Source organism: Hypomesus transpacificus, chromosome 10 (assembly GCF_021917145.1).
Source record: "Hypomesus transpacificus isolate Combined female chromosome 10, fHypTra1, whole genome shotgun sequence".
Taxonomy (NCBI): Eukaryota; Metazoa; Chordata; class Actinopteri; order Osmeriformes; family Osmeridae; genus Hypomesus; species Hypomesus transpacificus.
In genome coordinates, this window is record NC_061069.1 from 3,486,219 (window position 1) to 3,512,127 (window position 25,909).

Below are 25,909 nucleotides of genomic sequence, written 5' to 3' on the forward strand. Positions count from 1 at the left end.
GCATATTATAAGGTATTTGGCACTTTTATTTCAATATAGAGGAACGAAGAATATTTGTGAATTATGTTGGGAATATTTTCTTGAAATAGTTTTCACTTCTCCGAAGAAATAGTCCGTCCGTATAAAGCCTCTTGCCTTCGTCAGCAGCGATCTTTCCAGTCGCATGCCGAAGTTGGGAACAGACCATGTCTAACGATTCTGCTGATTACAACAGGTAAAAGTTTTTAATTATCGAAAATAGTTGCAGTAATATATATTATTGTGACCGTATCACCCAATTACGGTTTCAGGGGTTTTAACATGTCAATGCATGGTATATTGATGTTGCAGCTACCTTCAGTACTGTAGCTCACGGCTTAATATTTCCTCTTCCTTCGCCCTGACGGTACCATGCTAGTTAGCTGCTAGCTAGTTGTCCAAATTGTGCTACAGAGTGCAGATATCTTTGACACGATTAAAATGTGTCAAGAGTACTCTACTCTGCTTACATGTGGAATGTACATTTAAACGCCCTCTCTTTCGGACATGTATCAGTAAATGCCAAAGGGATCAAGTAGGCCCTACATCTGTGCTATCGCTGCGAATGGTTAACGCTACAATGGCTATTTTCGGACCGGCTTAATTGGTATCGGTTTTCCTGCTAACGTTACAAAAAAACTGATTTGTCAATGTACCTTGAACGACACAGGAAAGTATTGCAATGTGAATACTAGCCCAAACTCATGCCGCAGAGTAGAGCATTTGGCTAACGTGGTTAGTGAAGACTCCGGCGGTATCTAACACGTGCATCACGGCGCGTTGCATGCTGGGTAGTGATGGGAAGTTATTGACTGGGGTCTGTGAATCTTGTCCAGTAAAATGAATAACTCTTTATTTCTAAATGGCATCAACCCTAACTACGTCCCCCATTGCAACCTTTTGTCATTCTGAAAGAAGCCAGCCTAGAGAATTTGTAGCACAAGTATTGTGAAAGGACAAGTTCAGTACTCAGCTAAGTTAATGTGTCACGCAACAATTTCAATGTTGACGTTGCCGTCACCTCCACAACCTGCTTCGAATCGTGTTTTTCGATTTAGGAATGGCGAACTAAACCAATGTCCAGTTCCCCCTGAATTATGTTGAGTTTGGTTGTACATTAGCATGTCTTAAGTACCCTCACACTTCCCGCGCAGCTCCTATGTGGCGTGACGTCAGCCTGACATTACCTATAAACTGAAGCCTTAAGACACACAGAAACGTAATTAAATATGAATTAACTATGATAATCATACACATGGGGATTTTGGAAGAAGTTTGAAATGATGCTTTTACATCTTTCGGGACTGAACCCAAATGGTGACAACTTAACTTCTACTGATCACTTCTCCAATTTCCCACTGTTTGTTGTAAGAACCATACATCAGATTTTTTGCACCCATATTGACTCTTGTTCCTTGTTTGGCTCTAGAGATCGAGACCTTGGGGCGGTCAGGTCGATGCCTTGCATCAAAGGTACGCAAATTGATTCAATGTAGTTGATGCATGCTTTGTCAGTTTTAAAAAAGTTGAGTGAAATGATGGCATACCATCTTTCGGGACTGACCCTTAAATGGAGATACCTTTTTGTATATTACTGATCACTCAAGTAACTTCTAATCTCAAGTGGAACACCTTCTTGTCACCTTTTAAACGTTTGCTCTTCCCTTCCAGGCTTCGTCATAGCACAAGCCCAGTCTGGCACTGGCAAAACTGCCACGTTTGCCATCTTTATCCGGCAGACGGAGACCCAGGCTCTGGTGCTGGTCCCCCAGGTATGCTGAACCTGAGGTCAGGTTAAACATGGCTCTTTCTCAGACCAAGGCGGCATATTGTGACAGTGGCTTAAAACGAAGGTACTTTTTTTTTTTTTTTTTTTTTTCTCCCCCAACTTGAATTACAAAAGTAAATGCGATTGACCTTCTTAGGATTGGTGTAGTCTCTGTCCATGACTGCATTGGCCTGAATGGTGATTGGATGGCTTCACTGGCCATTTGCCATTTCCTGCTTTTCATATACATTGTGTACTGTTCAGACATGGAAACTTGTTTTGAGTGACATGATGGCATACCATCTTTCGGGACTGACCCTTAAATGGAGATACCTTTTTGTATATTACTGATCACTCAACAGATCCCATCGGTCTGAATCAATCCAAATGTCCACTGAAAATCACTACAGACTATTTCTCCTTCCCTATTTTGTTTTCCAGATCCAGAAGGTCATTCTGGCTCTGGGGGGCCACCTGCCATGCCTGGATTGGAGGGATTAACGTCCGCTGTGAAATGCAAAAGCTGCAAGCCGTGGCCCCCCATATAGTGGTGGGCACCCCCAACCGTGTTTTCCACATGTTTAACAGGAGATGCATGTCTAAGTACACACCAGTGTAAGTACCTGCGGCCTCCGGCCTCAATCAACAATCCCATCTTCTGTTGCAATTTTGAGCCCTCTTATCCTTAGCTGACTGTAAAGGGGTGTTTTTGTTAAATCTGTTTCGTCTACTTGTCTACAGCCCCTAAATGGATCAAGATGTTTGTCCTGGATGAGGCAGACGAGATCTACGACATCTTCTAGAAACTCTGCACAAACACGGGTTGGTAGAGCTCTTCTATTTATTTATCTTCCAGATTAGGGTTAGGTGTACACCCCTCGCCTCGGGCACTTCCACATAAAAGAACTGTGCTTAAACTGCAGAATCCAGGTTCTCCTGCATTGTGCAGTCGTGCTAGCAGAGTGCCAGCGTGGAAGGAGAGCGAACGTGCTGCGCCGCAAACGAGACGTGGCCGAACCTCTTTCTTAATGTTCAGTGGCCGTCGTCTCGAGGCCCAGCACCACATGTCATCTGGTGCTCCACTTTGTCTGTGTTGGTTTGTTAACATGGATGGTTTCAGTGTCCAGCCAGTAACATGGACCCACCTGTCTTTCCCAGATGGCCCTGCTCTCAGCCACCATGCCTGCGGACGTGCTGGAGGTGACCAAGAAGTTCATGCGAGACTACATCCTGGTGAAGGGGGAGCTCACCCTGGAGGGCATCACGCCGTTCTACATCAACGTGGAGCGATAGGTGGGCGTTTCATCTCCCTTCATTTGTCAACAACCCTGCGTTTTTTTTTTTTCTGTTTTTTATTCATTTTTACTTGAATATGCAACCGCTGGGCCCTCCCTTCTCTTTAAAGCACCCTGCTAAAACTGCGATGGCTAGGCTTCACTGCTTGGCTCTTGCAGACATGTGAGCATGGGTACACCGGAGAAGGACAGCAACGGCTCGGCGTCGTAAACGAGCCCTGGACGGACCTCTTTCTTAATGTCCAGTGTCCTTGGTCTCAAGACGCTGTGCCACATCAGTCCCCTTCGCATGAACCTTTAGGGAGGGATTCTAGCTGTTTTTATTCAGGGTACTCGTCTCGCCGCGTGGTTTACCGTGTGATTTGGTGACCCAGACATGTAGGTGACCTTCCTCCATTTTGCAGGAGTGGAGGTTGGGATACGCTGTGCGACCTGTACGAGACTGACCGATCATCACCCAAGGCGGTCATCTTCCTCAACACCAGGAGGATAGTGGACTGGCTGACAGAAGATGCACGCCTGGGATTTTACAGTCTGCCCTGGTAAGTGCAGGGCCAGGGGTGTGGCTGATGTAGGGTGGGTGGGGGGTGACAACTGGCCCCTGCACAGAGGCGTACCCAACGGTCTGTCCCCCGTCCCCCTAGTATGGTGACATGGACAAGGAGAGGGGTGGGATCATGAGGGAGTTCAGGTCTGGCTCCAGCAGAGTGCTCCTCACTACAGACCTTCTGGTGAGGGTTGACTTCTCCTGCTCGCTCAAGCAGTCTGAATGTTTACTTGTTGGACTAATTATATTAAAAAGAGGTCTAGTTGTAGCTTTTGGACACAAAAGGTTCAACCCAAAATGTGTTAAATCTGCGACCGTCCTTAATGACTTGGCAGTCACACCTTTTGGGAGATTGACGTCTGTCCTCCACAATGGATTTCTCTCCATAGAAATCTGTTACATATTCTCAGACGACATCTATAATCGGGGGGGGGTTATTCTTTTTCTTGCTTGTTTAGTTCTCACCTTGGATTTATCTTCTTAGGCCCGTGGAATTGATGTACAGCAAGTTTCCCTGATCATAAACTATTATAAAGAGGACAAGCGGATTCTTCGAGACGTTTTACAACACGACTAGAGACTGCCCATGAATGTTGCAGACATGATCTGAGTCTTCTGGGTTTGACCTTTCACGCGCAGCAATGATGGTCAGCAACTCCCAAGTTGCCGATAATCAAGAAACTCTTTTCAAATGTTAAACATTGACTCTGATTTGTGTAAGCGACGTGACATCAATGTTGGTCGCTCTGGGACAGTTGTAGAATCTGTCAGTTGGAGCTGTGATGGTGTTTTTCTGCATTCTTTCGATTATCAATGTGTGTTGGATGTTCATCATTTGGTAATGATCTACTTGTGGCCAAAGAGAGGTGATGTTAAGTTAGCAAATTGTTATGCATGCATATGTGAAGTCTTTAATGTACAGCCAGATTATATTGTCTGGTATTGATTTTTATTTGCCTTTTTTTCCCACTGCCTGTTAGCACAATTCTGTGAAGTTATGTTTTATAAATATAATGCATCACTCTTTCTGTAGCATTCAACAAAGTGCATTAATTAATTAACACCTTGAGGTTAGACATAAGTCATCTAACAGGATCTACTGCAAACTACCACAGTGTCATTCTCATATAGCAACTTCTCATATTCTGTGCAAGACCGTGCCCAAAAATATGAAGAAGCCAAGAATAAGCCAACCATGCACTTAAAGATGCTGTGAAGTGGAATTGAAAATGAGAAGTTCATCACACACAAAAAAGGCTACAAGTATGTTAATTAGGCTTTGAAATCGTGGGAAAATCAGCAGTCTTTTCTGCTTGAGACTTTTTTTGGGGGGGGGGGGGAGGCGTGTCGCCTGAAGGAGCAGAAGCTATACCCCCTCGATTGAATTGAATTTAGCAGCAACACTAGCTAAATCAATTGCAGATATCAGAACAGACCTACCCGCAGTCTGAGTGTTTTATGTGTTAATTACTTTTTCTTTGCATCATACTAGCTGAGTAACAATGCAACCGTCTGTGATCTGAGGTAGATCGGTCGCTGTGACCTTTTTTTTTATGTATGTGTCTTGGTTTAAAGTAGGTAGGTTTGTGCTGATTTCAGGTAATAATAACTTGCCACACGGGGTTCAATGCTCGGTGGGTGTCTTAATTGGACATGATATGGAATGTGCATTTATATTTAGCACATAAACTTTGTGCTTTGACTCCTAAATTTTCAAAAGTCAATGCAATTATTCTGGAAGGCCGCGCGGGGAGATGGAAAGAATCAATTAACTCATTGGACATTTAGATTACTTGGGAGAGAGGATGAGTCTCCGTGGCCCCATTCTCGCACTTTGCTAAATGTTTAAGGGAACGAGAAACCAATTTTAAATGAAAAATTAGCTTGGGAGAAGTGTTCAAAAACAGTGAAGTTAACGTATTAAGACGGGTTAACACTAATTTATATTGTTTTTGCCACTGAATCTCAATTGAGGGCAAAAAGCGATTTGAGGTAATTGGTGTTATTAAGTAGTTGGATGTTGGAAGGTGGTCTCCTACATGGTCCCCTTTTAAATCATTTGTGTGAATTATTCTCTTTGTTGAGGTTGCCTTGGAAACACACCAGCTGTTTTGGAGAACGGCTAATCCTAACAGTGTCTGTGCACTCCTGTTTCAGGTTTAGCCGAGCCTTCATACATATCGCACACCAAACACAGTAAAGCAGTGTCTAAAGGATGAGGACGTGTAAACAACTGCTTGGCCGGTTATCTCACAAATGCTGTTGACAGACATAGATTTTATTTTACCTGTCCTAATTACGATGGAACATATGGGGCCGATCTTCTAATAGGGTTTAAAAACGATTGTAGGCATTCTTACTGTCTCAGCAAACGCCTACGGCATGCAGGACATGTCGAAGCCACAGCTTTTTCAGCTCATGCACACTTTTCACTTTAAAAACACCTCTTATTACAAACTATTAAAAAGCGTCTCAAGAATCATATAAGCTTTAAAGGATTTGTTTGAGCTTTTGTTTTTTCTGCGTCACAGTGATGATCTATGTCTAATTCGGTGAGATAATTGTGCCCTACAACCATGGCTGAGTGTTCACCACGACAGATCAGGTAGATTGGTGCATTTTTTACTCGCTCTCCCGCTGTTCAGGGTTGCTATGGCAAACAGAAGAAACACGTGAAAGGGTTGGAGTTGTTATTTTGTTAGCGCTTCATCCTAGATTCGTAGTTTTAGTTTGTTGTCACTGAACACATTCCCAGGCTTGTTAGTAATTTCATTGCTTGGAGATACATTTAAAAAGGTTTGGTCTGTGTTGTGGATGAATCATTTTAAAATGAGCTTGTCATCAGAGAGTGACATCTATTTTGCACGATTTATGGGGCCCACTTCCTCTTATGTACCCAAGTATGTCAACATATGTCCCTTACGCAAATGCACTGACAATTTTATCTCCTCAAACCCTTAATCATTCGTATTGAGGAGCTGTTTGTTTCCCCCAAAGATGACAACGAGACAGTAATCAAGTCAGAGCCAAAGATATGAAGACACTTTCCCTTAGTCACTTTAATTAGAGGAGATGGGTCAGATAAAAAGGAAATTCAGTTAGAATCCTATTTGTCGACATCGTCTGGTCAGCATCTCGCTTAAAAGCATCTGCTGTTCAGTCTCTGCTTCCTCATGGGACTATTCCTTAAGACACCATGAAACCCCGACATGGACCACGGCAGACAATGGGTCAGCAAAGCAGGCACAAACCAAAAGAAACAGTTACAGATAAAGTATGGACTCGTGGTTCTCACACCCTCCAGCAACACTGAACATAACCCTCCTCCTCCCAGTATCTACAACGGGGCAGAGGAGAAGCAGGCTGAAAGTAGGGTACAAACACTCCCTCTCCACATACGTTTTGAACCGAAACATGTACATGTATATAGGGGTACTACAAAAACGCTGCCTTGCAGGGGTAGGTGTTAAAGTAGTACGGTTTACAGAGCAGGGTGAGCTTCACCACTGTGCAGTATAGCCTTCCCATGAGGCCAGAGGCCGCCCTCTTGACCCGCGGGTCCGTGGCGGCCTTCCACAGGTGGTAGATGTCGGCCACGTGGCCGTGCGAGGTCATCATCTTGTCGTAGATGCAGAGGTGATAGGGCGCCTTGCCCTCCCCTGAGAAGTACACATGTTCCTGGGGCGAAACTCCCATGGCGTTGGCACAGATGCCCATGAAAACATCGTCTATGTAGAGGGAGGCGTTGAGGGTCAGCGAGGCCTGGTAGATTTTGTCGGCCACGTCCCTCGACACCACGTACCCGGCACCCGCCGTGTAGTCCGGGTAAGACGTCCATTGGTACATTTCGAATGGGACGTAGTACTTACTGTCCTTGCGTCGGATGGGCGGTGCCCCTCTGTGCACGCGTCCCACCCAGAAGTCCGTCACGCCCCTCTTGGCCTCTTCCTGCAGGTAACGCACCAGGTTGGGCATGTGGACGAAGATGTCGTCGTCCGCCGTCATGAGGAAGCGGGCGTGGCCGCAGTGGGCGTGCGCCCAGCGGAACTGCATGATCAGCTTCAGGGTGAGGTTGTGGAACGTGTCCACAAAGTCCTGCTGGACAAGGTCGCCGTGAAGCCGGTCCTCCCTCACCAGGGTCTCCTGGAGGCCCAGCCTGCTCCTCTCCCCCAGGGCCTGATGCTGCTGCTTGGACTGGGGCACTCCCAAAGCGAACACCACCCTGACGTTCACCCCCAGGGCCTGGCGGATGTAGGTCTCGTTGCCCCAGGTGGACCGTATGGCCCGTCGCCTCTCTGTGTTCTCTGGGGACGTTTTGACAAAGAGCAGGAGGAGGACGTCCTGGCCAGAGCACTTGTCTGGGTGGTTGAGACGGTAGCGGTAGTTACTGAAGCTGAGGGCCTCTTTGCGCGGAATGGTGAAGCTCTTGTTGATGAAGGTGTAGCGGTTGATCAGGTAGCGGTAAGAGTAGGACTTGACGTGGCTCACCACACTGCTGTCCAGCTGCTCCCAGCAGACCATCACCACCGACAGCACCAGACACGTGGTTATTAGCTGCACACACTGGCATTTACGAATACGCCGAAAATTCACAAACATTCTGGAATTTTGATGGGCCTCTCTCTCGCTCTCTCTCTCTCAGGGTGTCTCTGTCAAGGCCGAGATGGGACGGAGGGGTTTGTGGTGGTGTGTGTGAAGTGATGCTTGAGGTAGAGGCTGTGGGGGTTGTTCCGATAACTGTTTGTTTCAAGGCTGTGTGTGTGTTCCATTCTAGGTGTACCATTCACAGCAGAGAGTAGATGTCTACACGGGGGTGAGATTCACAGAGGCTGGAAATCATCTCCACTGCTCACTCACACATCAGACTCCATGACTTACTCCCACACTTTTAGCCTCATAGTGGCAGGGAATCCATCCAGCTCCTTCACCTCCTAAACATAATTCTGAAATAGAATAGACAGGAAGGACTCTTAGTATCATACACATGTATACACGGACAAGCTTAACTTACCTCCACGTTGTTGGTTGATTATTAACAGTTAATATGGACCCCACCCATTAGTATCTGTTAATGGCTCTTAGTGGATGTTCATTATTTACTGTAGATAATTAAGTTACCTAATTGTGAACTTGAACCTTTAGTCTTGAATGCACACAAAGATATCACCAAGCAGAGGTAGTACATTTTGTTCAGATAAATGTTGTGAATGAATAGATTTGCTCCTTGGCTCTTATCCTTGCAGAACTACCAGAATGATCAGAAAGGTCTTTAAAGCACTAAGGGGAAACAATTAATTTTGTTTTCTTCCATGCTAAAATGTTTTCACATGAAGTAAAACAGAAATATGGAAACCATTTAACCAGTATAAGGAGTGAGGATACCATTACATCATGAAATGTCGACAGTCATGTCATTTAGAACTTAGTCTTTATCTATTCCATCCCTTGTGTGTGATGGTTATGCTAAAGTGGTAACATTAGCTGAGAAGTGAAAAGTTTGGCCAGTGAATGTAACCGCAAGCACAGCAAATGTGGCCGTGGGGCTTTCTATAATGGGAGGGTTTAAGGCGCAGACCCACTGAAATCGCTGAGAGTCGTGGAAAGCGCTCGGGCACAATGGAAAGCATCAGAATAGCTCTGGAGCACAATACAGGATGAGAATAGGCTGCTTCCGCCCAGCACTAGGCTGAAACCAAGGGGGATCATGGGCCTGGGACTCCCAGCACACCCTGAGAGCTTTAGAAACATCATTAGGCTGCCTGAGCCTATTGGGGTCAGTCACTCAGAAGGACTCAGTCAGCCTGAGAAACACCAGGCTGCTAATGAGAGTGAAAACATCGTTCTAATCCGTTGCTCCGAATGTGATGCTTTTTTTTTTTTACCTACAGCTTTAAACTGTTTTCACAGATGGGTTCTGTGAACAATGTGATTATCTCATTCAGTTCCGGTCAAGCCTCACAGAGTCCGGGACTGAGTCTGGAGCTTGAGACCGAAGCTCTCTTTTCCAGCTAGAATGAAGGTGTCCAATAAAAGCCCAACTTTCCAAGATATGTCAAAGGTAGCTTACAAGGTGTTATTGACAGTAAGTCAGTAATGTGAAAATGAATAGTCAAATAGTTTCATATCTCCTTGTCCTCTGTCTTTACTGGCTGGATGAACTTTGATAATATGAGTCAGCTTTCCAGTCTAGAGGTACAACCTTCCCATCTAGAGGGTAGAGGCAGTAGATACATAAGGGAGGAGCACATAGCGATGGCATGCCAATCTCTCCCTTGTAAATAATCAAAGAGGTATATGGCGTTGTATGTAAGATATGAGCGTTCCAATCGTCACTTAATGCAAACACAGTTTTTAGTGATGGTTTTCTACTAACAAAGGCATGTCTAATGGTATCTTCCACTGAGAATTTCTCATCAGATACGAATGTTCACGTAAAGTTTAGATTTTAGCTGTAAGTTTAAGAGTAAAGATTTGATGTTTCCATATCAGACATATCTATAGAATATTTTAAAGTAAATAGTCTACTTGGAGCTCTGTGACATTACACCATAGAGATGATAATAATAAAGATAATATAATATAAAGATAATTCAACAGAACTGCCAGGATTGTACAGGGCTTTACACACCAATACTTCTTTACTGTATACATAGACTCAACAATTTGTATTTTATTCTGTATCTATAGCATGTTTGTTGTTACCCTACACAATATCACCCCAACAAACACCCACAACATTGTTGTATTCTTCTTTTTTAGTTAATCCTATTTTTATTGCTTTCCTACAGGTACACCTGCACTTAGAGATCAATGTTGTGTAATTTTAACTTGTTTAACTACATGCTCTTATGGTCTCTTCCCTTTAGCACAATTTTTTGGTTGTTCACAATATGTACTTCTTGTCTTTGACTACCCGCAATGCTGTGGGGCTATCTTGTTGTTATTATCAGTGACCTATGCACTTTGTGAAGCTCTCTCTTGGAAGTCGCTTTGGACAAAAGCGTCTGCTAAATGAATAAATGTAAATGTAACAAAGGAGCTTGACACATTTTCTCTTCCTGAGTCACGTTAGAAAAACAGGTCCAGCTTTTTAGCCTACCTTCCTCAGCATGACAACACACAACAACACTTTTACGTTTTCACGAGAGCTGTGTAAAAGACAACAGAGTGACACTCACACGGTTCCAAAGCCGCCTTGTGAATGTGAACCATACCAACAGTATTGCTCTATGTCACTGGTTGTATACAAATAATTTTAAAAAAAGAAAAGAAAAAAACAGCTTCACTCACCAAGTAACAGAGACTATCCCTTTTGGTCTCATGTAGAGTGTATCCAAGTGTCAGGAAGAAGACTCACCAACTGCTTCACTGCCTCCAGAGAAAACCCCTCCTCACCCCTGTCCAGATTCTCCTCGTCTGAGTCTGTAGTTTTCCAATGACTTTCTCCCCCGATGACCGGAGTAGTGGCACTTTTCACAAGCAGGCAACAGCTGCCAGTTAAGCCCTGTGTGAGGCCATGGGTGTACAGGTCCCTGTGTGTGCGCTCGCCCCTGCCTGCCTGCACACTGAGTGTGAGTGCTAAGTGTGAGTTCTCTGCTTGTGAATGTGCCGGTTGCCTTGGTTCCTCTTCTCTACCACGCATTCTATCTCCTCCCCCTCTGGCTGTGTAGGTGGTGTGGAGACAGAAGACTCAGATGAAGGAAGGGCTTCCCTCTGGCTCCTGCTTCACCATCAACATGCTAACACTAAACACTAACGCTGATACTCAATACTCTAGTTCATGCATAAAACGGGATCAAGAGCTGGTCGACAGAGAGGTGACAATAACTGACAACGCATTACAAAAGAGGACGTCATTTACGTCTGAGTGTACGGGTGCGAGTGTAACCACTCAAGCCACATGAATCTGCTGAAATAGTCCTGTTCTTCCAGTGGCAGTGAAAACAAGTTTCCACCCAAACATATTCACAAAGGTAACACATTAGGTGTATGACACAACCCATAGCAATGAAAGATGAAAAAGAGGCTCTGTTCAACAACCCATCATGTTCAACAACGTTTGCCAACAGCACAGAATAGACAATGGTAACAGTATACCATTTTTAAATGATTGCTATTGGAAAATCCACAAACCAAACAATCTATCTTACTCACCGGCATTTCTTTGATAATATTTTGGATGTCATGGGATACTCGTGGCAGAGGGCACATCTGCGTCACACAAAACGAAGGAAACCGATGATTAAGACAGTTAAAACACCTTCGACTTCTTCTTTAGCTCAACCCAGGGGACGTTAAACGGGACGGGTTTCATCTTTGACGATCAGTGGATGGCTTCTTTCAAACCTTCAGACACCAGTCAGACAAGTTGATCAGGATACCACTGTCAGTTAGTGTTTGCTTGAGGTCTCTCTGTTTCATGCCATGACAACTAATAAGGTATGGTTCATCATGACGTATAGGAGGTCTCAGAATAATTGATGTGACCTCATTGGACACTTGTAAGTTAAACTGCATGATGATGAGTAACAACCCTTTCTCGATTCATTGTAGACAGATGCATGTCTTTGAAGAAACTTTCCAGAGTTTAACTGAGCTGTCAGGTTTGTCATAGACATACATGGTCTAGAAAGGGATTAGTAAGAGTCTGTGAGTGTAAGTGTGTTCACTAGTTCAAATCTATGTGGTTTTTAAGGGAGTCAGGTGGCTGAGCGGTTAGGGATTTGGGCTTGTAATCAGAAGGTTACCGGTTCGATTCCCGGCTGTGCTAATGGCGTTGTGTACTTGGGCAAGGCACTTCACCCTACTTGACTTGGGGGAATGACCCTGTACTAACTGTAAGTCGCCCTGGATAAGACCGTCTGCTAAATGTAAAATGTAAATGTGTGTCTGTGTGTGTTGAGTTTATGCCCATAGGTCCACTTAAACTGTGAAAACCCACTGTCGTGTTAATTGGTAATGGTCCAAGGAGATGATAGCTCCTCTGCATGGTAACTAGTGATACACTGTGATTCAAAGCAAAAATATTAATTCCTGTGGTGTGTGGTGTGTTTGGTGTGGGGACGGACTAGGTACTAGGGTTACAGCCTGTGTGAATTCCGATAGTGGATTTAAAAACACCCCTCCACCCCCTCTAGTGTCATCATGTTGACTGTGAAACGTCTTCAATAAGAAAATCTTAAAAAGGAACCAAAATGTCTGACAAAGACGTAACAATCAACACATTTTAAGGAGGAAGCATGTAGCCCACAAACACGCACACGAATAAACATACACATGCACTAACGTACACATGCAGGGGTGAAGAACAGGTTTAGAACTGAAATGTTAACTCATGTACTGAGAGCGGACCTAACTATGTTGGTGTACTTCCTGTTTAATTGATACATAAATGACATTGATGTTTACCAACAGAGAACAAGGGTTTTTCTATTCAGCAAATTATGACATTTTGTTCAACAGAGGCCCCTATAAATGTATTTGTTTCTTTAGTTTTAAATAAAAGCCCTTTAAATAAATCTAATCTCATCTTTCCCCACTTCCCAACTGCTCTCCAAAAACAGACTTAGACTAAACAGAGAATCTGATCATTTCACTTGGCTCATGTCGCCTCAAAGCTACAATTGAACAAGCTGTTGATTTGATTGTTTAGGATGTCTGAAACCAGACAGAGTTACAATGTGGGAAAACAGACAATAGATTCCCACAGACTTGTTCTGGAAGACTGGGATCAGATACTTGGGAGGGTGTCTATCTACATATGACTTCACATATGGTGTCATACAACAGAGTTTCTCAAAAAAGGCTTTGCAGACCACACCCAACAAACTGTATTTGACATTTACATCATAAACCATCCATTCCTAAGTTCTAAAATGTTTTAAGGATTTTTACGTCTGTAAAAATACTGTTAAGGAATTGCCAAATGACCCTGCAATTAGACTTGTTTATCTGAAGTTAACAGATAAATGGGTATTTGATGCTTAGTATGAAGGTAGAATGTCAGTAAATGTGTGAGAAAGAACACTGTAGATCGCAGCTTTATGATTTTTTGATTTGTGTGGAAGAATCAGAACAAAGATACATCCATTTCAAGGATTGTGACTGTTCAGGTAAACTGATAAGATCATCTTACCAATTGGGACAGAAAAAGAAGAGTATCAGTTAGCCTGATTTAAGATCCTTAGTAGAAGTCTGACAAAGAATGATGTAGGCTAAAGGTTGTTTCATGCTATAAGAAGAATGAGAGCCTTACCTTAATGACAACACTTTGTTCTTGACTGCAAGCTTGCCTTAAACTCCATCAAACCACAGAACTCATGGTCACTTGGAAGTATTCAGAACTGACTCAGTAATCAAAGAAAGCAGTTTGACTTCAACAATACAAACGTCTTCTTGAGGGCTTGAAAGTAATTGTACTTCAATATTTGAATGATGTATTGCCAGTTTTGCCGGAATGATAACAATGTGTCTTCATTCTTTCCTTTTTGTCTTTTTCTTCTTCCTGTATGCAGCCCTGACAGTAACTCTGTATTGCAAAATCCCCACTAGAAATGATGACCACAACAGACGAAACAGACGAAACAAACTCAACGTGTCCATTCATCTAGTAACACGGCTGGGCACTTCTCAAATTGGAATCACTCTGTCCCCCCCCCCCAAAGAGGGGAGTTTAAAGAGTAGAGAATTTGAGTTTTCTACACAGGGCAGGGATTATTTCTGTGAGGGGATCACAAAATATTTCATTTCAAGATATCCACTGTTCACCCATTAGTCATTCCGTAATACACAAGTAAGATATATGCAATAAACAAGCCAATTGCAACAAAGTCAATGAGAAAACTGAAATATAATCCTAAACTACACTCTATACATGTGCCTTAACACTGGCTGAATCACGTGATGCCTCACAGCCAATGTCATCTTTTGACCACTAGGTGGTAGGCACACTCTAGTATGACCCCCATGCTTTCAAAGCCAATACTGTAGAAACAATTCAATAGATAACAGCAGCTTCGACTTGCTTACTCCCTAGTTCAGTAGTCTTCACCCAGGTTCTCAGAGACCCCCTGCATGTTTCACATTCTTCCCTCTTCCAACACACCTGATTCAAATGAATGAGTCGTATTCAAGCTTCTGCAGAGCTTCATAATGACCCATTTATTTGAATCAGGTGTGCTGGAGCAGGGTAACATCTAAACATGCAGGACAGCAGCCCTCGAGGACCAGGATTGGACACCCCTGACCTAAGCCATGCAGGGCAGGGGGTCCCTGAGGACCAGGGTTGAAGACCACTTGCCCGAGTTGTTCTGTGTGGCCTTGCATAAATCCTTTCTGTCCTTCATCTGATCATGCAGTCTACATTCAGCGAACAGGGAATCCAAAGAAGTAAAAAAATACACTGAGGGGATGTCACAACACCTTAGTATTATCAAAATAGATTTATTCTAGACTTTTCAAAGATCTGCGTGATATGACAGCAGTCAGATCAGAGGGCTGCAAACTTCAGCAACTATGTGTGTGTGAGAGAGACAGCGAGAGACGGACAGGAGAAGCAAAATTGGTGAGAGCAAAGACAACACGTCATGAAACACACATCTGCAAAATGGTATGTACATGGTCAGGGTGTTATGATACTTTGACAAAGTTCAGATTTATTGTTTTTTGTAAAAAAAAAAATAATAAAAAAAAAAAAAAGCATCCATTTTGCTTACATTGCTACAAATAAAACAGAATTACAAAATATCCAAAGAGTAGAAAACCTTCAGGGGCTTTTAGAAATAGCAAAGATAGAATTAGTACTTTAGGTAGGAACAAAAAATAGCAAACACTTGAATGCATTGTAAAAAGCGTATCTCTAAAAACGAAACATTATAAAATACCATTCCACCGTCATAGACATTGTGATAAATAGCGTCTCTAGTACAATCCACTCACTGTTAGTTGTTTCTGAAGCAAACTTCAAAATACTTGAAGCATCGGTACAAAATGTGTTCATAAAAACAAGTTACATTCAAAACAATTGCAAGTGGAAGCTTTTGAAGAATGTAAAACCAGCAATGGGGTTTTGAAGCCAATGGATGTTAGAGAGTAGATAAGAGATGAGGTCTGGAATGCCAGAGCCCCCCCCCCCCCCCCCCCCCCCCCCCCCCCTAGAACTCAACAACTCAGACGCTGCTCATCCCCACGATCTGACAAACCAACTGCACATTCGAAGCGAGGTGCAAAACAATGTTTGACAGTCTATCCTCGCTGTCGTGTGCCTGGCATGGCGACACAGCTCCATGTTTCACATGTTACTGGTTGCTCCCCTAGGTTCGCTATGACTGTTAAATGGTATTTTATAAAGAACCATTTCTTATGGTAACGACCCACATGATGCAGAAGAATACCACATATTTCAAGCATGTCTTCAAAGAGGTACATAGAATTTTTAAATCCACCCTTGCATACGAGCGGCTTATAAAAGAATCCCCCTGTGAAAGCACAGATATATATTATATGTAGTTACAATGATACATCAAGTCATATGTTCCGAGCCCGTTTCTTCTTGTTCCGTCTTAGAACTTTGCTTCAAAACACCACCTTTAAAAAAACAACAAATAAGCGCCATCTATCCGTGCATAGGCCTTAACACAGCCCGTCTCCAAAGTGTCTGTCGGTGCTAGACAGGAAAGCTGACCAGACACTGCCCTGTACAGTACTCAGTATTCAGAACACTGAACTTGAAACAGCTGCACACCGAACATAAACAATACCAAAACACCAAACCTTAAATGTATGACTTCACTGACCTGACCCCACCTCACCTCCCCCCCCTCCCACACCGATATCTGCTATATGAAGTCCAATGTTACCATGTAGAATGGGATGGGAGTGGATGTTACCAGAAGCATGGGAGGTCAATGTTTGCGAACCAGTGACAGGTTCGTCAAGCTGCTATAAAAGACCCCGACACACTTTAATACAATCCTGGTTTAAACCCTGACAATGTACTGGGTAAGGATGGCCCTACTAGGAGGACTTAGTCTGATTATCATTTAGCGTTTGGGATCTCAATCCTTCAAAAACGTAAAATGCAAAGACGAAATTGACGTTAGTGGTTATTGGAGGGGAATGGGGGGGCACACACCATTGGTCAACCCTTCCAGAATCTCTAAGCCTGCTGCATTGATTCTGTGTGAAAGCTCCCCTCCAGATCCTGGATATCAGACAGAATGGCTCAGTGAGGGCTGTGCTGGTGCCTCACATCTCCTCCTACATGTATATTCAGAACCAGCTGCCCTCACGCTCAGAGAAGACCCAAGCTTTCCTGTCCCTCTGGAAAACGGGTTTGTGTGTGAGGATGTCTGAGTCAGGGCCATCTGCCTGGCTTCAAGCTGGTAGTATTATCACTAATCCTGTGAGAGGTGAGACTCACAGACTGCTTTACCAAAAAGTGCATTTTGGCGAACTGAGGGAATATAAATGTCTGGGGGGGGGGGGGGGGGGGGGAATAGAAAGAGAACCAATTTCAAATTTTGAAATATATATTTGCTTTTCTTGAACTACAAAAAAGTACAGTGCCGAGAAGTTAATGGATTACTCCCAATTACCGTTTTTTTTTTTTACCAAATTGGAAAAGATGAACAATTCATACAGATGTATCCTTTCCTGACCCAACATACACACACAAATCTAGAGAAAATGTAAAAAACTAAACAAAAAATGAATAAAATAATGGCAACAGGAATGCTGACATGTACAATATGCACACACCAGCAAAGAGAAGAACAAAGATTTCTCATACGGAGGATAAAAACGGCAAAGACAAATGCAGGTATTTTGGTATAAATGCAATGGGTCCTCTTCTTCAAAACTTTTTTCTAGGCCATTTTATTCGCAGGTCTGTGTCATTTCGTTTCCTGTAGGTTTGTGAAAGATTCTAAGTGGCCAGGGGCAACTCCAGCCCCCAATAATCCCAGACAGGAGTTGGTTTTGTGTGAGAGTATGTGCTCCAGTCCTTTGTTGTGAGTGAAGGGGGGGGGGGTCTGTGTGTCTGGCATGGTACTGGGCCAGGGCCTTCGGGATGACACTACAGCAGAGCGGGAGGACAGGGGGAGGGACAGTCATTTTGGCTATGTACACATTCCTAGTCGGTCCATGGCTCCCCCCACGACGAGCGTCATTTCCTCAGGTCTAATACACAAACCTGCAGCAGAGCAGAGAGGGGGGAGAGACAGAGAGAGGGGAGAGAGACAGAGAGAAGGGAGAGAGACAGAGGGGAGAGAGAGAGAGCGAGAGGTTACAGCAGTGACACACACACACACACACAGTCCCACGTGCAGTCTGACGGCTCTGTTCTGAAGACTCGGTGTGTCCAGCTTACCGATCCGTCTGATGCGCTGGCACCCACTTTGTCCCCGGTGGCGTTCCAGCACACCTCAAAGATGCCCCCCGTGCCCCTGTAGCTGTGGACCAGTGCGCCCGTCTGAGGGGGCACAGATGGGAGTAAGACACCGTCTACTACACACGACCTTCTGAGCATCACCTGACATCACAAAGTGGTCCATGTGTGTGTGTGAGGGGCTGTACCTGAGTGTTCCAGATGTGGACACACTTGTCGAAGGAGCCGCTGGCCAGGTGGCGCCCGTCGGGGCTGAAGGCCACGCTGTAGACGGGCTCCTGGTGGCGGGTGAGCGTGTGGATGCAGACGCCGCGCTCCACGTCCCACAGACGCACCGTCGAGTCGAACGAAGCGCTGAGGAAGAAAGGGGGGGGAGATTAGCTGGGTCCCATCGCGGTCAGACGCGGCGAGAAAGCCGGAGGCGTGACCGTGCTCACAACGTGGCGCGACTTAACGTCTTTCAGGACAGCCGAGAAACGTCATGCGTTCCCATCGATTGCAATCGAATCAGTTGCGTGTTCTCGAGTGCCCCGTTTTCATATAACAGATCGAATGAGTCCATCTCACAGCACGTTAGCCAAACCCCAAACACCCTTGTTATCGCGCCCGTGTTTCCCCCCGGTGTGCGAATCTCCGGGGGCGTCTGTGACAGAGCCGGAGGTTGTCTTACCTGGCCAGCATGAGGTTGGCGCTGGGGTTGTTGGTCCCAGGCCCTGTGGGGCTCCACTTGATGGTGTAGATCTCCTTACTGTGGGCCTGCAGGTCGTGGACACACGAGTCCTGCTTCATGCTCCAGATCTAGACCAGGGAGAGACGGGGACGGATCAGGGAAAAAGATTCCCTCACACCCAAAGCGTACCAAGGCCGTGGTTTGTGCCATGTGGCCTTGGGAGTGCGTAGATTCTTAGGGACAGACGGGTGTGCATTGTGTAGTTCCACAGCGGTGTGGAGGTACGCGTGAGCTGGTCGCGTGGCCTTCGTTGCCAACGTTTGGCGGCTGCACTGACCTTCAGCGTCATGTCGTCAGAGCAGGACGCCAGCAGGCTCCCTGTGGGGTCCCACTTGATTGCATTCACTTCATTCTGGAAGGCAGTAAGCAGGAAGGACCTCTGTGAGTACGATTGACCGATGAAGCATTTTTGGAAGCATTTTTTTGTTGTTGAAATACCCAAATACTGGTCCTTGTTCAACCCAGCTGACTGGGCCCGAGCGAGGGGAGCGGGTTCTTACGGTGTGTCCCTGGAAGGTCTTGACGGGCCGGTCCTGCCCCAGCTTACACAAGTGGATGCACATGTCTGTGCTGCAGGATGCAAACGTGTTGTTGCTCTGCCAGTCCACATCCAGGGCCGGAGCTGTTATGGTGGGGGAAACCCCGAGAGTTACTAATGGGTCTCTCGTGGACGTTTCCCTGTCATGTCTGCTATGGAGCTGCGTGTCGACTGGGGAGTATAAGTGGGTGTGTGGGATTTTTCCATTGGTGGGTTGTTTAGACCAATCACAATTGGGTACGGGAGGTGGAGTCACATGGGAGCAGGAATTTTAGCCAATAAAAGAGCTGAACTTGAATCATGTGGGGGCGGGGGATGTTAGGCGGTGCTCGGGGAGTAAAGACCGGAAACACTTATCTGTTAAATCTGTAATTTCCCTCATAAAAGAATCCAGCCCCTGACTAAAGGAGGCCTGAGGGTTTCCTGACTGTAGTGTGTAAACATGGCTCATTAGGCTGCAGGAGCACACAAGGAGGGAGAGGGAGAAGTGTTTGTGTGACTTCCAGGTCACCTGACACCCACCTGAGTGGAAGGGAAACTGCTGCTTGGCTTCTCCTGTGTGAGCGTCCCAGATGATGGTGGTCTGGTTAGGAGACAACACCACCACTGTTTAAATGCCATCTTTCAGTTGACCTCATAAGGTTTTGTTTTTATCCTTTCCAGTATGTATGTATATAGAGGAGCCCCTGGTCTTACCTTGTCAACCCCAGCGCTGAGGATAAAGTTTCCTTTTTTGTTCCACTTCAGAGCAAATATAGGACCTTTGTGCTGACCTAAGGTGCTGGCCAGGTTACCTGTCAAACACACAAGGTCAAACACACGAGGTCAACCAGCAGATCATGTGCTGCTCCACACCTGGGCCTTCAGCGGGCAGGTCAGCTGAGGGGGTTTTAGAAGCCGGTGACTCACCGTCTTTAGTCCATATCCTGGCAAAGCCGTCGTACGAGCCTGTGGCTAGTAGCGTACCCTCACTCTGAAAACACAGGGAGTGTGGTTTGGCAAGATTCAGCAAGATTTTTTAAATGCATTTTGTATTATTCAGTCTCTGCGTGCATTTATCTGCGTGCAAACTACTGTTTCAGTTTCACATGATGTAAATACATGCTCTATAAATACCCAACGCCTGTTTTCTATGCATGACCGTTATGCTTTAACACTTTGGTGGATCGTGTCCGACGGCTGGCCATAGGCAGCACAAGGATAAGCCTTTCTGCAGTGGTACAACAGAGGAAGCCCTTTCTTCCATGAGAGTGAGTATGTTCCATACTTCCAGTTTGGAAGGAGTGCCAAGAATGTCTTTGGCAGTGGTAGTCGATACACACACACACACACACACACACTCACATTCCAGTCGAGTGAGGTGACGTCTTTGTTGCTGGGCACGTCCTGCCCCCCCTCTCTTATGCAATGTCTCAGAACCAACTGGGTGGAGCAGCCTGAGCTGTTCTCACTCAGATTCCAAATCCTCGCTGTCGAGTCCCCAGACCTACACACACACACACACACACACACACACATTAATGACGGTCAGGCACTGTCTAGCTGGCCAGTGTTAGCCACACGCTAGCTCTGTGCAGTAAATACATGATGATTCTGACCCCGAGGCGAGGAGGTCGTTGACCGGGTTCCAGGCACAGATGAAGACCTCTGACTCGTGGCCCCTCAGGACCATGGCCTTGCTCTGGGGGATTTCCACATCCCTGTCCACCTCCATCATCTCAGCATGGTGGTCTGGGGGGGGTGGAGACACAGGTCATACCCTCGTTATACTGACACACACAAACAAGTACGTGAACAAACAACGATTCAACACAACTGCAAAAACTCAAATGGAGGAACGCGTTGTGAAAGAGCAGGCGTTCGATTGGAAAAATGTGTCCTTTGACGTGTCGACCACATTCGTCACATTTTTTTTAAAGCAAACGGATGAAGATGTAGGCGTTCTCACTGGTTAAGGTGTGCGCGCCGTTCTCCTCCCCGTTGGCCGTCCCCTCCCCGTTCTTGGCCTGGGGCCCTGTGGAGCTGGCGCCGGCCTGCTGCTGCTGCTGCTGCTGGGCTAGTTTCTCCCTGTAGGCCTGCTGCCTGGTCTGGACCACGTCGGGCATCACCGCGTCGATCAGGGACAGCGACTCGATGGGTCGCCCGTCGAACAGGGTCCCATCCTGACACCGTCGGGACACAAATACGCTGTTAGGCTTTGATTACTGTGCTGGCTCCTGCTGGCCTGCGTCAGGTCCACACACAACAGTCAATAGCAAGTGCAGCAACCGGGCTTTTGTATTGTGGACGGAGCTGTGGGGCTTTGTGTGTGTGTGTTTGTGTGTTTGTGGAGAACGCTGACCTCGTTGATGCTGACTTCAGCCTCCACATACTGCAGGCCCTTCTGGATGATGGAGATGAGGGCAGCAGGGGGCACCAGGGCTCCGTTGATGTTGGACTGACTGATGTGGCTCTCTATGCCAAAGGTGAACGCTGAGTGAGAGAAGCCTGGAGGCAGGAAGGGAGGGAGGGAGGGAGAGTGAAAAACTGCTACAGCTATGGTCTCCACTGTACTCGAGCTAACTGAAGGATGCCCAGGATGTGCCAACTCCTCCTCCCCACCCCACCCCCAAGAAAACTGATTGCATGCATTGACATTATAGATACAGCGGACAGCAGAAGATTGCATGCTTTGTTGAGGCCTACCTGACTCTTGCAGGTATCTGTACACCAGGAAGTTGACCTCATCACTGCTTATGCTCATTTTTAGTCCTGGTGGTTAGACCATGGGGTCAGCACAGGATAGGACCCTGAGAGAGGTACACAGAAGCAAATTCAAACCTTAAGTCATCTCGGTCTTAAGGTAACTGTCATGAATAAACATTGTTTAAGCAATAACTGTATTTTTGGCTTCCTTTCTTCTTTTCTCAGTATAGGAGGCATCTATAAGAATGTTTTACCAAAACCTAGTTGCAAAGTGGACTTTAGAGGTTGTATATTACAGACCAACAAAAGTCTTCAAACCTAGCATATCCATCCAAACTTTGTTACCATGGGGGCTGACTCAAACCTCCTCCAGAGAGGAAATCAAGCAAATGAAACGTATTCTCCCAAATACAACTAGTTGAAATAGAGGCTCTGTGAGTGTTCTTCTGAGCTTTTCTTGTAGTCTTGACTGATAAATCTTACTAAATTAGCCAGAATGTGAATGCATCATGTAAGTGGTGTGATGAAAACGCTGAGTCACCAAAGGAAAGTGCAAAAAAAGAGTGATCAAACCCAGCCTGATGTAACCTAGCCAGTTCCATGACTCGAACATGCTCACTTTAATGATGAGCAGGGGGACAAACCCACTCACTTTGCTTGACATACTTAGGGGCAATTTCATAACATGGGAAAGGAGCCATTAGCATTTGGCAGGGCAGCCATGGAGTCGAATGCCTCTCCCTTTGGTTGCTGGAGTTCTCCTGGCCCTAGGCAGGGCACCAGTTTCCATTCATTAACCTACCACTGGAAATAATTACCAGGCCTCTTCAAAAGGCGGCCTGGTTCTTGTGGACCAAACCGATGGAGGAAACGAAGTTTAGGTTCAGAAATAACAGCCCTGCATAGTTTCTCATCCTTAAAACATATTTATTCCAACAGAAATGCACCCACGCTGTTTAAACAAGCTCTGCAGATAAACAAGGTTTTGGACGGGAAGATAGAATATCCACTGCTTCCAATGAAAAGTCAACACACTCCACTCCAGATGTGAGCGCCAAGACTAATCCAATCAAGCTAAGCCTGGTCTGGGATCGCCGTACCCAACATTTGATACTCATACACAAAACCTTAGACCGTGTCATAACAGGCCACAAGCCATAGTGGTATGGACAACCGTGTGGTGGCAAGCCAGGGTCCACACTCAACCAATGACACATGAGTAAAGTGTCGAGACTACAGTGAGAGATTACAGTCACCTGCTGTATCTCTGTTCTCAATCACCACAGAATGGATCTTCTCCTAAATCATGACAAATCTGGGTGGATGCCATGCAGGCGCTTGCTGACGTACAACGTAGGGAGGCAGTTTGGGACTCTCGAGTTCATTTATCCCGACGCAAATGTTAACGGACGGGGGGAAAGTGTTCCTCTTTCCTCCCACGCTGCCTCAGGTCAGGGTGCTTGTCAGCGAGGTCACAGAAGTCAGAGGTGAGGGCAGCCTGCTTGCCGGGGGACACGCTCACCCATCTGGGAGCCCTGACACCTCACACAGGGAGCAGGGACTGTACCTGCCGGACTGCCAAGGGCAGTGACCCTGTGGCACCCCATTCAGTACAGGACTGCATGCTACAAGGTGGCTGAATTACACTGGCATTTCGTGGTTTGCTATGCTGAGAAGGACAATGTGCATCTTTGCTGGACTCACCATGTGAACGGGTGACTTTCAGATGGTCATCCCTCCGCAGTCCAGAGGCGTAGCTCTCTGTCTAATGACAAAACGACAAATGAAGATGTTGTTCCATCACACAGCCAATTAATACACCCAATTACATCTGCCCATCTTGGTTAAATGCATTGTTAAAAACGAAGATAGCTTAGGGCCTGGATACACCGCACAAAACTAACGTTAATTTTTAATCAGAGAAGCTCCGTGTCAACGACTCGTTTAAACGGATAAGTCAGGGAGAAAGTGTGTGTCACTACACTACGGAAACTGGGTCAACAATTTCGATGCAGAAATAGCTAATAAATCATTATTAAATAGAACATTTAAAACAGGTGACTTGGGATGGATGTTATTTAAGTTACTTTAACTATATAAGGGATTTAGCTGTAACGTATCAATATTAGATAATCCCCTTGGTAGTATTATTACAGGGCTGCGGACACCCATGCTGGATATACAATGTGAAAGTTTTAGGACTTATATAATTAATGTACACCACAGCTCTGGAATGTGCCTAGTAGTGTTTAAAAACTGAAGCCTGTGACTAGTTGTAATTTGTTGACATGGTCTTTGTCATGTTTGCTGTGCTAGACAGCGTTATGTCACCATGCTAATCTAATACCAGCATAGGTTGCTTCACGTCCTGTAGTAACACAAAGCCCATCCCCCACACCGTAGTAGCTCGCTGGCTAGCGGTCTTGTATGATTACGGCACACTACACTAGTAAAGTGAGCTATTTGGAACCGAAATGGTTAGAATGTAAGCAAACGATGGTCGCTGTCTTGCGTTACGAGAGGTGACAAATCAGAAAAGCATGCACACAAACTGTACACGTGCCGGATAACTGGACTAATAGGTTAATCAAACAGCTAAAGCAAGCTAACGTTAGCTCCGATATCTAGATTAGACCAGCTCCGATAATCTTTGAGTTCTCAGTTAACGTTGGCTAGGCTACATTGCTTGCGTGCACATGAGGCAATAGGGCGGCTTTGGATAGCTAGCTAGCTAATCCGGTACAAATGATCAATATCGTTTGCTAATCAAGCTTTATAACTGTGTGTGTGCAAGGTGTCATTGAACCAACAACCATACATCTAGCTAGTTTCAAACCCCACGAGGAACATGAGCACTATGAATCAAATGCACCCCGTGTGTGCTAGCTAGCTACCATTTATCAGCACCACATGCCGGGCTCAAAATGCTTAGTGCTAAGGTCAGAACTTCTTGAAATACGCTCAACATTTAGCTCTAACCCCACATAAATTAAAATATCTACATCTATCGTTAACGTCCATACATATCTAGCTAATAATATATATCCAGTTAAAGTTATCCAACAGCCAACCCTGAAAAGCGACTTTCCACTGAGTCTTGTTCAATGTGCTAGTTAGCAAGCTAGCAAGCTACCTGCCAGGGAGACTGCTGCCGCTTGCTAGCTTTTGCTAGTACAGTAGCAGGATAGTGCTAGCACTAGCCTAGCTAGAATAGCTTGCGTCCCCGTAATCCGGTCACGTAACCTACCTCTTTGAAATCTTAGTATAGCGAGATGATTTTCTTGATAGTCCCTCCTGAACACTCTAAAGCATGCTATGTCTTTCAAATGGTTGTAAAACTGCTATCTCAAAGAAATGAATGATCATTTTAAAGCTAACACAGATACAGAGCCAGGCGGTTCGAAGCCAACGGCTTCAGACGTTCAACACAGAGTGACTCTCCATACAAAAATGAGCTGCCAAAGAGTAGGCCTACTGTAGCTCAAGCCGTCAGTCAATCACTGACTTACTACAGAGAACGCACTGTCAGAGAGCAACCCCAGGCGACAGGCAAGCTATTTATTAACATAAAATATCATAAATCCTAAAACACTAGAGTTTACTGTGTATGCATGGTTATAGTAAAATGCTACTCCATTGCATTATTAAATACTCTTAAACGTTATTTTAATGAGACAAATAGAGCCATATCAAAGTCAAAAGGAATTCACTGATCCTATCTCTTCCTCACTAAGTTAGGTAAACAGGATGTCCCGCCGATTCTAGCAGTGAGGATCCAGTCACAACAACAGCTCCTCTCCCATCCCCCACGATTGCTCATTTTTGCCTGGATGGCCATTATAGCCCTAGATTAATTACGCACAACCTCCTATCCTCCACTCAGTCATTCAAACCGAGAAAGTCAATAACAAGCTCACATAGCCTAATTGAATTGTGTATAAC

The 25,909-nt window shown here is 45.3% G+C and overlaps 3 protein-coding genes and 5 non-coding genes across 10 annotated transcripts; 6 read left to right on the top strand and 2 right to left on the bottom strand.

The window, feature by feature from the left end:
* Positions 1 to 125: 125 nt before the first annotated feature.
* eif4a2 (eukaryotic translation initiation factor 4A) lies at positions 126 to 4,654 on the top strand. The gene is given in 9 exon segments (XM_047027073.1): positions 126 to 214; positions 1,448 to 1,491; positions 1,690 to 1,871; positions 2,228 to 2,401; positions 2,528 to 2,608; positions 2,945 to 3,079; positions 3,486 to 3,497; positions 3,499 to 3,623; positions 4,113 to 4,654. Coding segments are annotated over 5 exon segments (357 nt in total). The 5' UTR covers positions 126 to 214; positions 1,448 to 1,491; positions 1,690 to 1,871; positions 2,228 to 2,401; positions 2,528 to 2,557; the 3' UTR covers positions 4,147 to 4,654.
* Positions 1,290 to 1,363, top strand: LOC124473238. The gene has a single exon (XR_006956711.1). It is a non-coding gene; the product is annotated as a small nucleolar RNA SNORD2 (small nucleolar RNA).
* On the top strand, positions 1,547 to 1,622 carry LOC124473236. The gene has a single exon (XR_006956709.1). It is a non-coding gene; the product is annotated as a small nucleolar RNA SNORD2 (small nucleolar RNA).
* On the top strand, positions 2,068 to 2,143 carry LOC124473237. Its single transcript, XR_006956710.1, has one exon. It is a non-coding gene; the product is annotated as a small nucleolar RNA SNORD2 (small nucleolar RNA).
* LOC124473235 lies at positions 2,676 to 2,854 on the top strand. Its single transcript, XR_006956708.1, has one exon. It is a non-coding gene; the product is annotated as a small nucleolar RNA SNORA81 (small nucleolar RNA).
* On the top strand, positions 3,177 to 3,359 carry LOC124473234. Its single transcript, XR_006956707.1, has one exon. It is a non-coding gene; the product is annotated as a small nucleolar RNA SNORA81 (small nucleolar RNA).
* A 2,015-nt stretch (positions 4,655 to 6,669) lies between the features above and the next one.
* On the bottom strand, positions 6,670 to 14,259 carry b3gnt5b (UDP-GlcNAc:betaGal beta-1,3-N-acetylglucosaminyltransferase 5b). 3 transcript variants are annotated; one of them, XM_047027017.1, is made up of 4 exons: positions 13,884 to 14,259; positions 11,783 to 11,839; positions 10,919 to 11,290; positions 6,670 to 8,571 (listed from the first exon to the last, which is right to left on the bottom strand). In XM_047027017.1, exon 4 carries the CDS (start codon positions 8,225 to 8,227, stop codon positions 7,064 to 7,066), a length of 1,164 nt encoding a protein of 387 aa, XP_046882973.1. In that variant the 5' UTR covers positions 8,228 to 8,571; positions 10,919 to 11,290; positions 11,783 to 11,839; positions 13,884 to 14,259; the 3' UTR covers positions 6,670 to 7,063. The 3 variants fall into 3 exon arrangements, with proteins under 3 accessions (XP_046882973.1, XP_046882975.1, XP_046882974.1); XM_047027019.1 differs by lacking the exon at positions 10,919 to 11,290; XM_047027018.1 differs by lacking the exons at positions 10,919 to 11,290; positions 11,783 to 11,839.
* A 989-nt stretch (positions 14,260 to 15,248) lies between these two features.
* tbl1xr1b (tbl1x receptor 1b) lies at positions 15,249 to 25,432 on the bottom strand. The gene is made up of 16 exons (XM_047026993.1): positions 25,215 to 25,432; positions 23,672 to 23,732; positions 21,968 to 22,071; positions 21,624 to 21,769; positions 21,231 to 21,444; positions 20,881 to 21,013; positions 20,627 to 20,768; positions 20,192 to 20,255; positions 19,979 to 20,076; positions 19,805 to 19,865; positions 19,245 to 19,366; positions 19,022 to 19,096; positions 18,685 to 18,812; positions 18,203 to 18,368; positions 17,997 to 18,098; positions 15,249 to 17,819 (listed from the first exon to the last, which is right to left on the bottom strand). The coding sequence occupies exons 3-16, from the start codon at positions 22,023 to 22,025 to the stop codon at positions 17,793 to 17,795; spliced, it is 1,536 nt and encodes a 511-aa protein (XP_046882949.1). The 5' UTR covers positions 22,026 to 22,071; positions 23,672 to 23,732; positions 25,215 to 25,432; the 3' UTR covers positions 15,249 to 17,792.
* Between the last annotated feature and the right edge of the window lie 477 nt (positions 25,433 to 25,909).

Coding starts and splice junctions, on each gene's coding strand:
- b3gnt5b (XM_047027018.1), bottom strand. CDS start 8,227: ATGTTTGTGAATTTTCGGCGTATTCGTAAATGCCAGTGTGTGCAGCTA.
- tbl1xr1b (XM_047026993.1), bottom strand. CDS start 22,025: ATGAGCATAAGCAGTGATGAGGTCAACTTCCTGGTGTACAGATACCTG. Junction 21,770..21,967: donor CAGATACCTGCAAGAGTCAG/GTAGGCCTCAAC, acceptor TCCTGCCTCCAG/GCTTCTCTCACTCAGCGTTC. Junction 19,367..19,804: donor GCAGTTTCCCTTCCACTCAG/GTGGGTGTCAGG, acceptor CCACCATAACAG/CTCCGGCCCTGGATGTGGAC.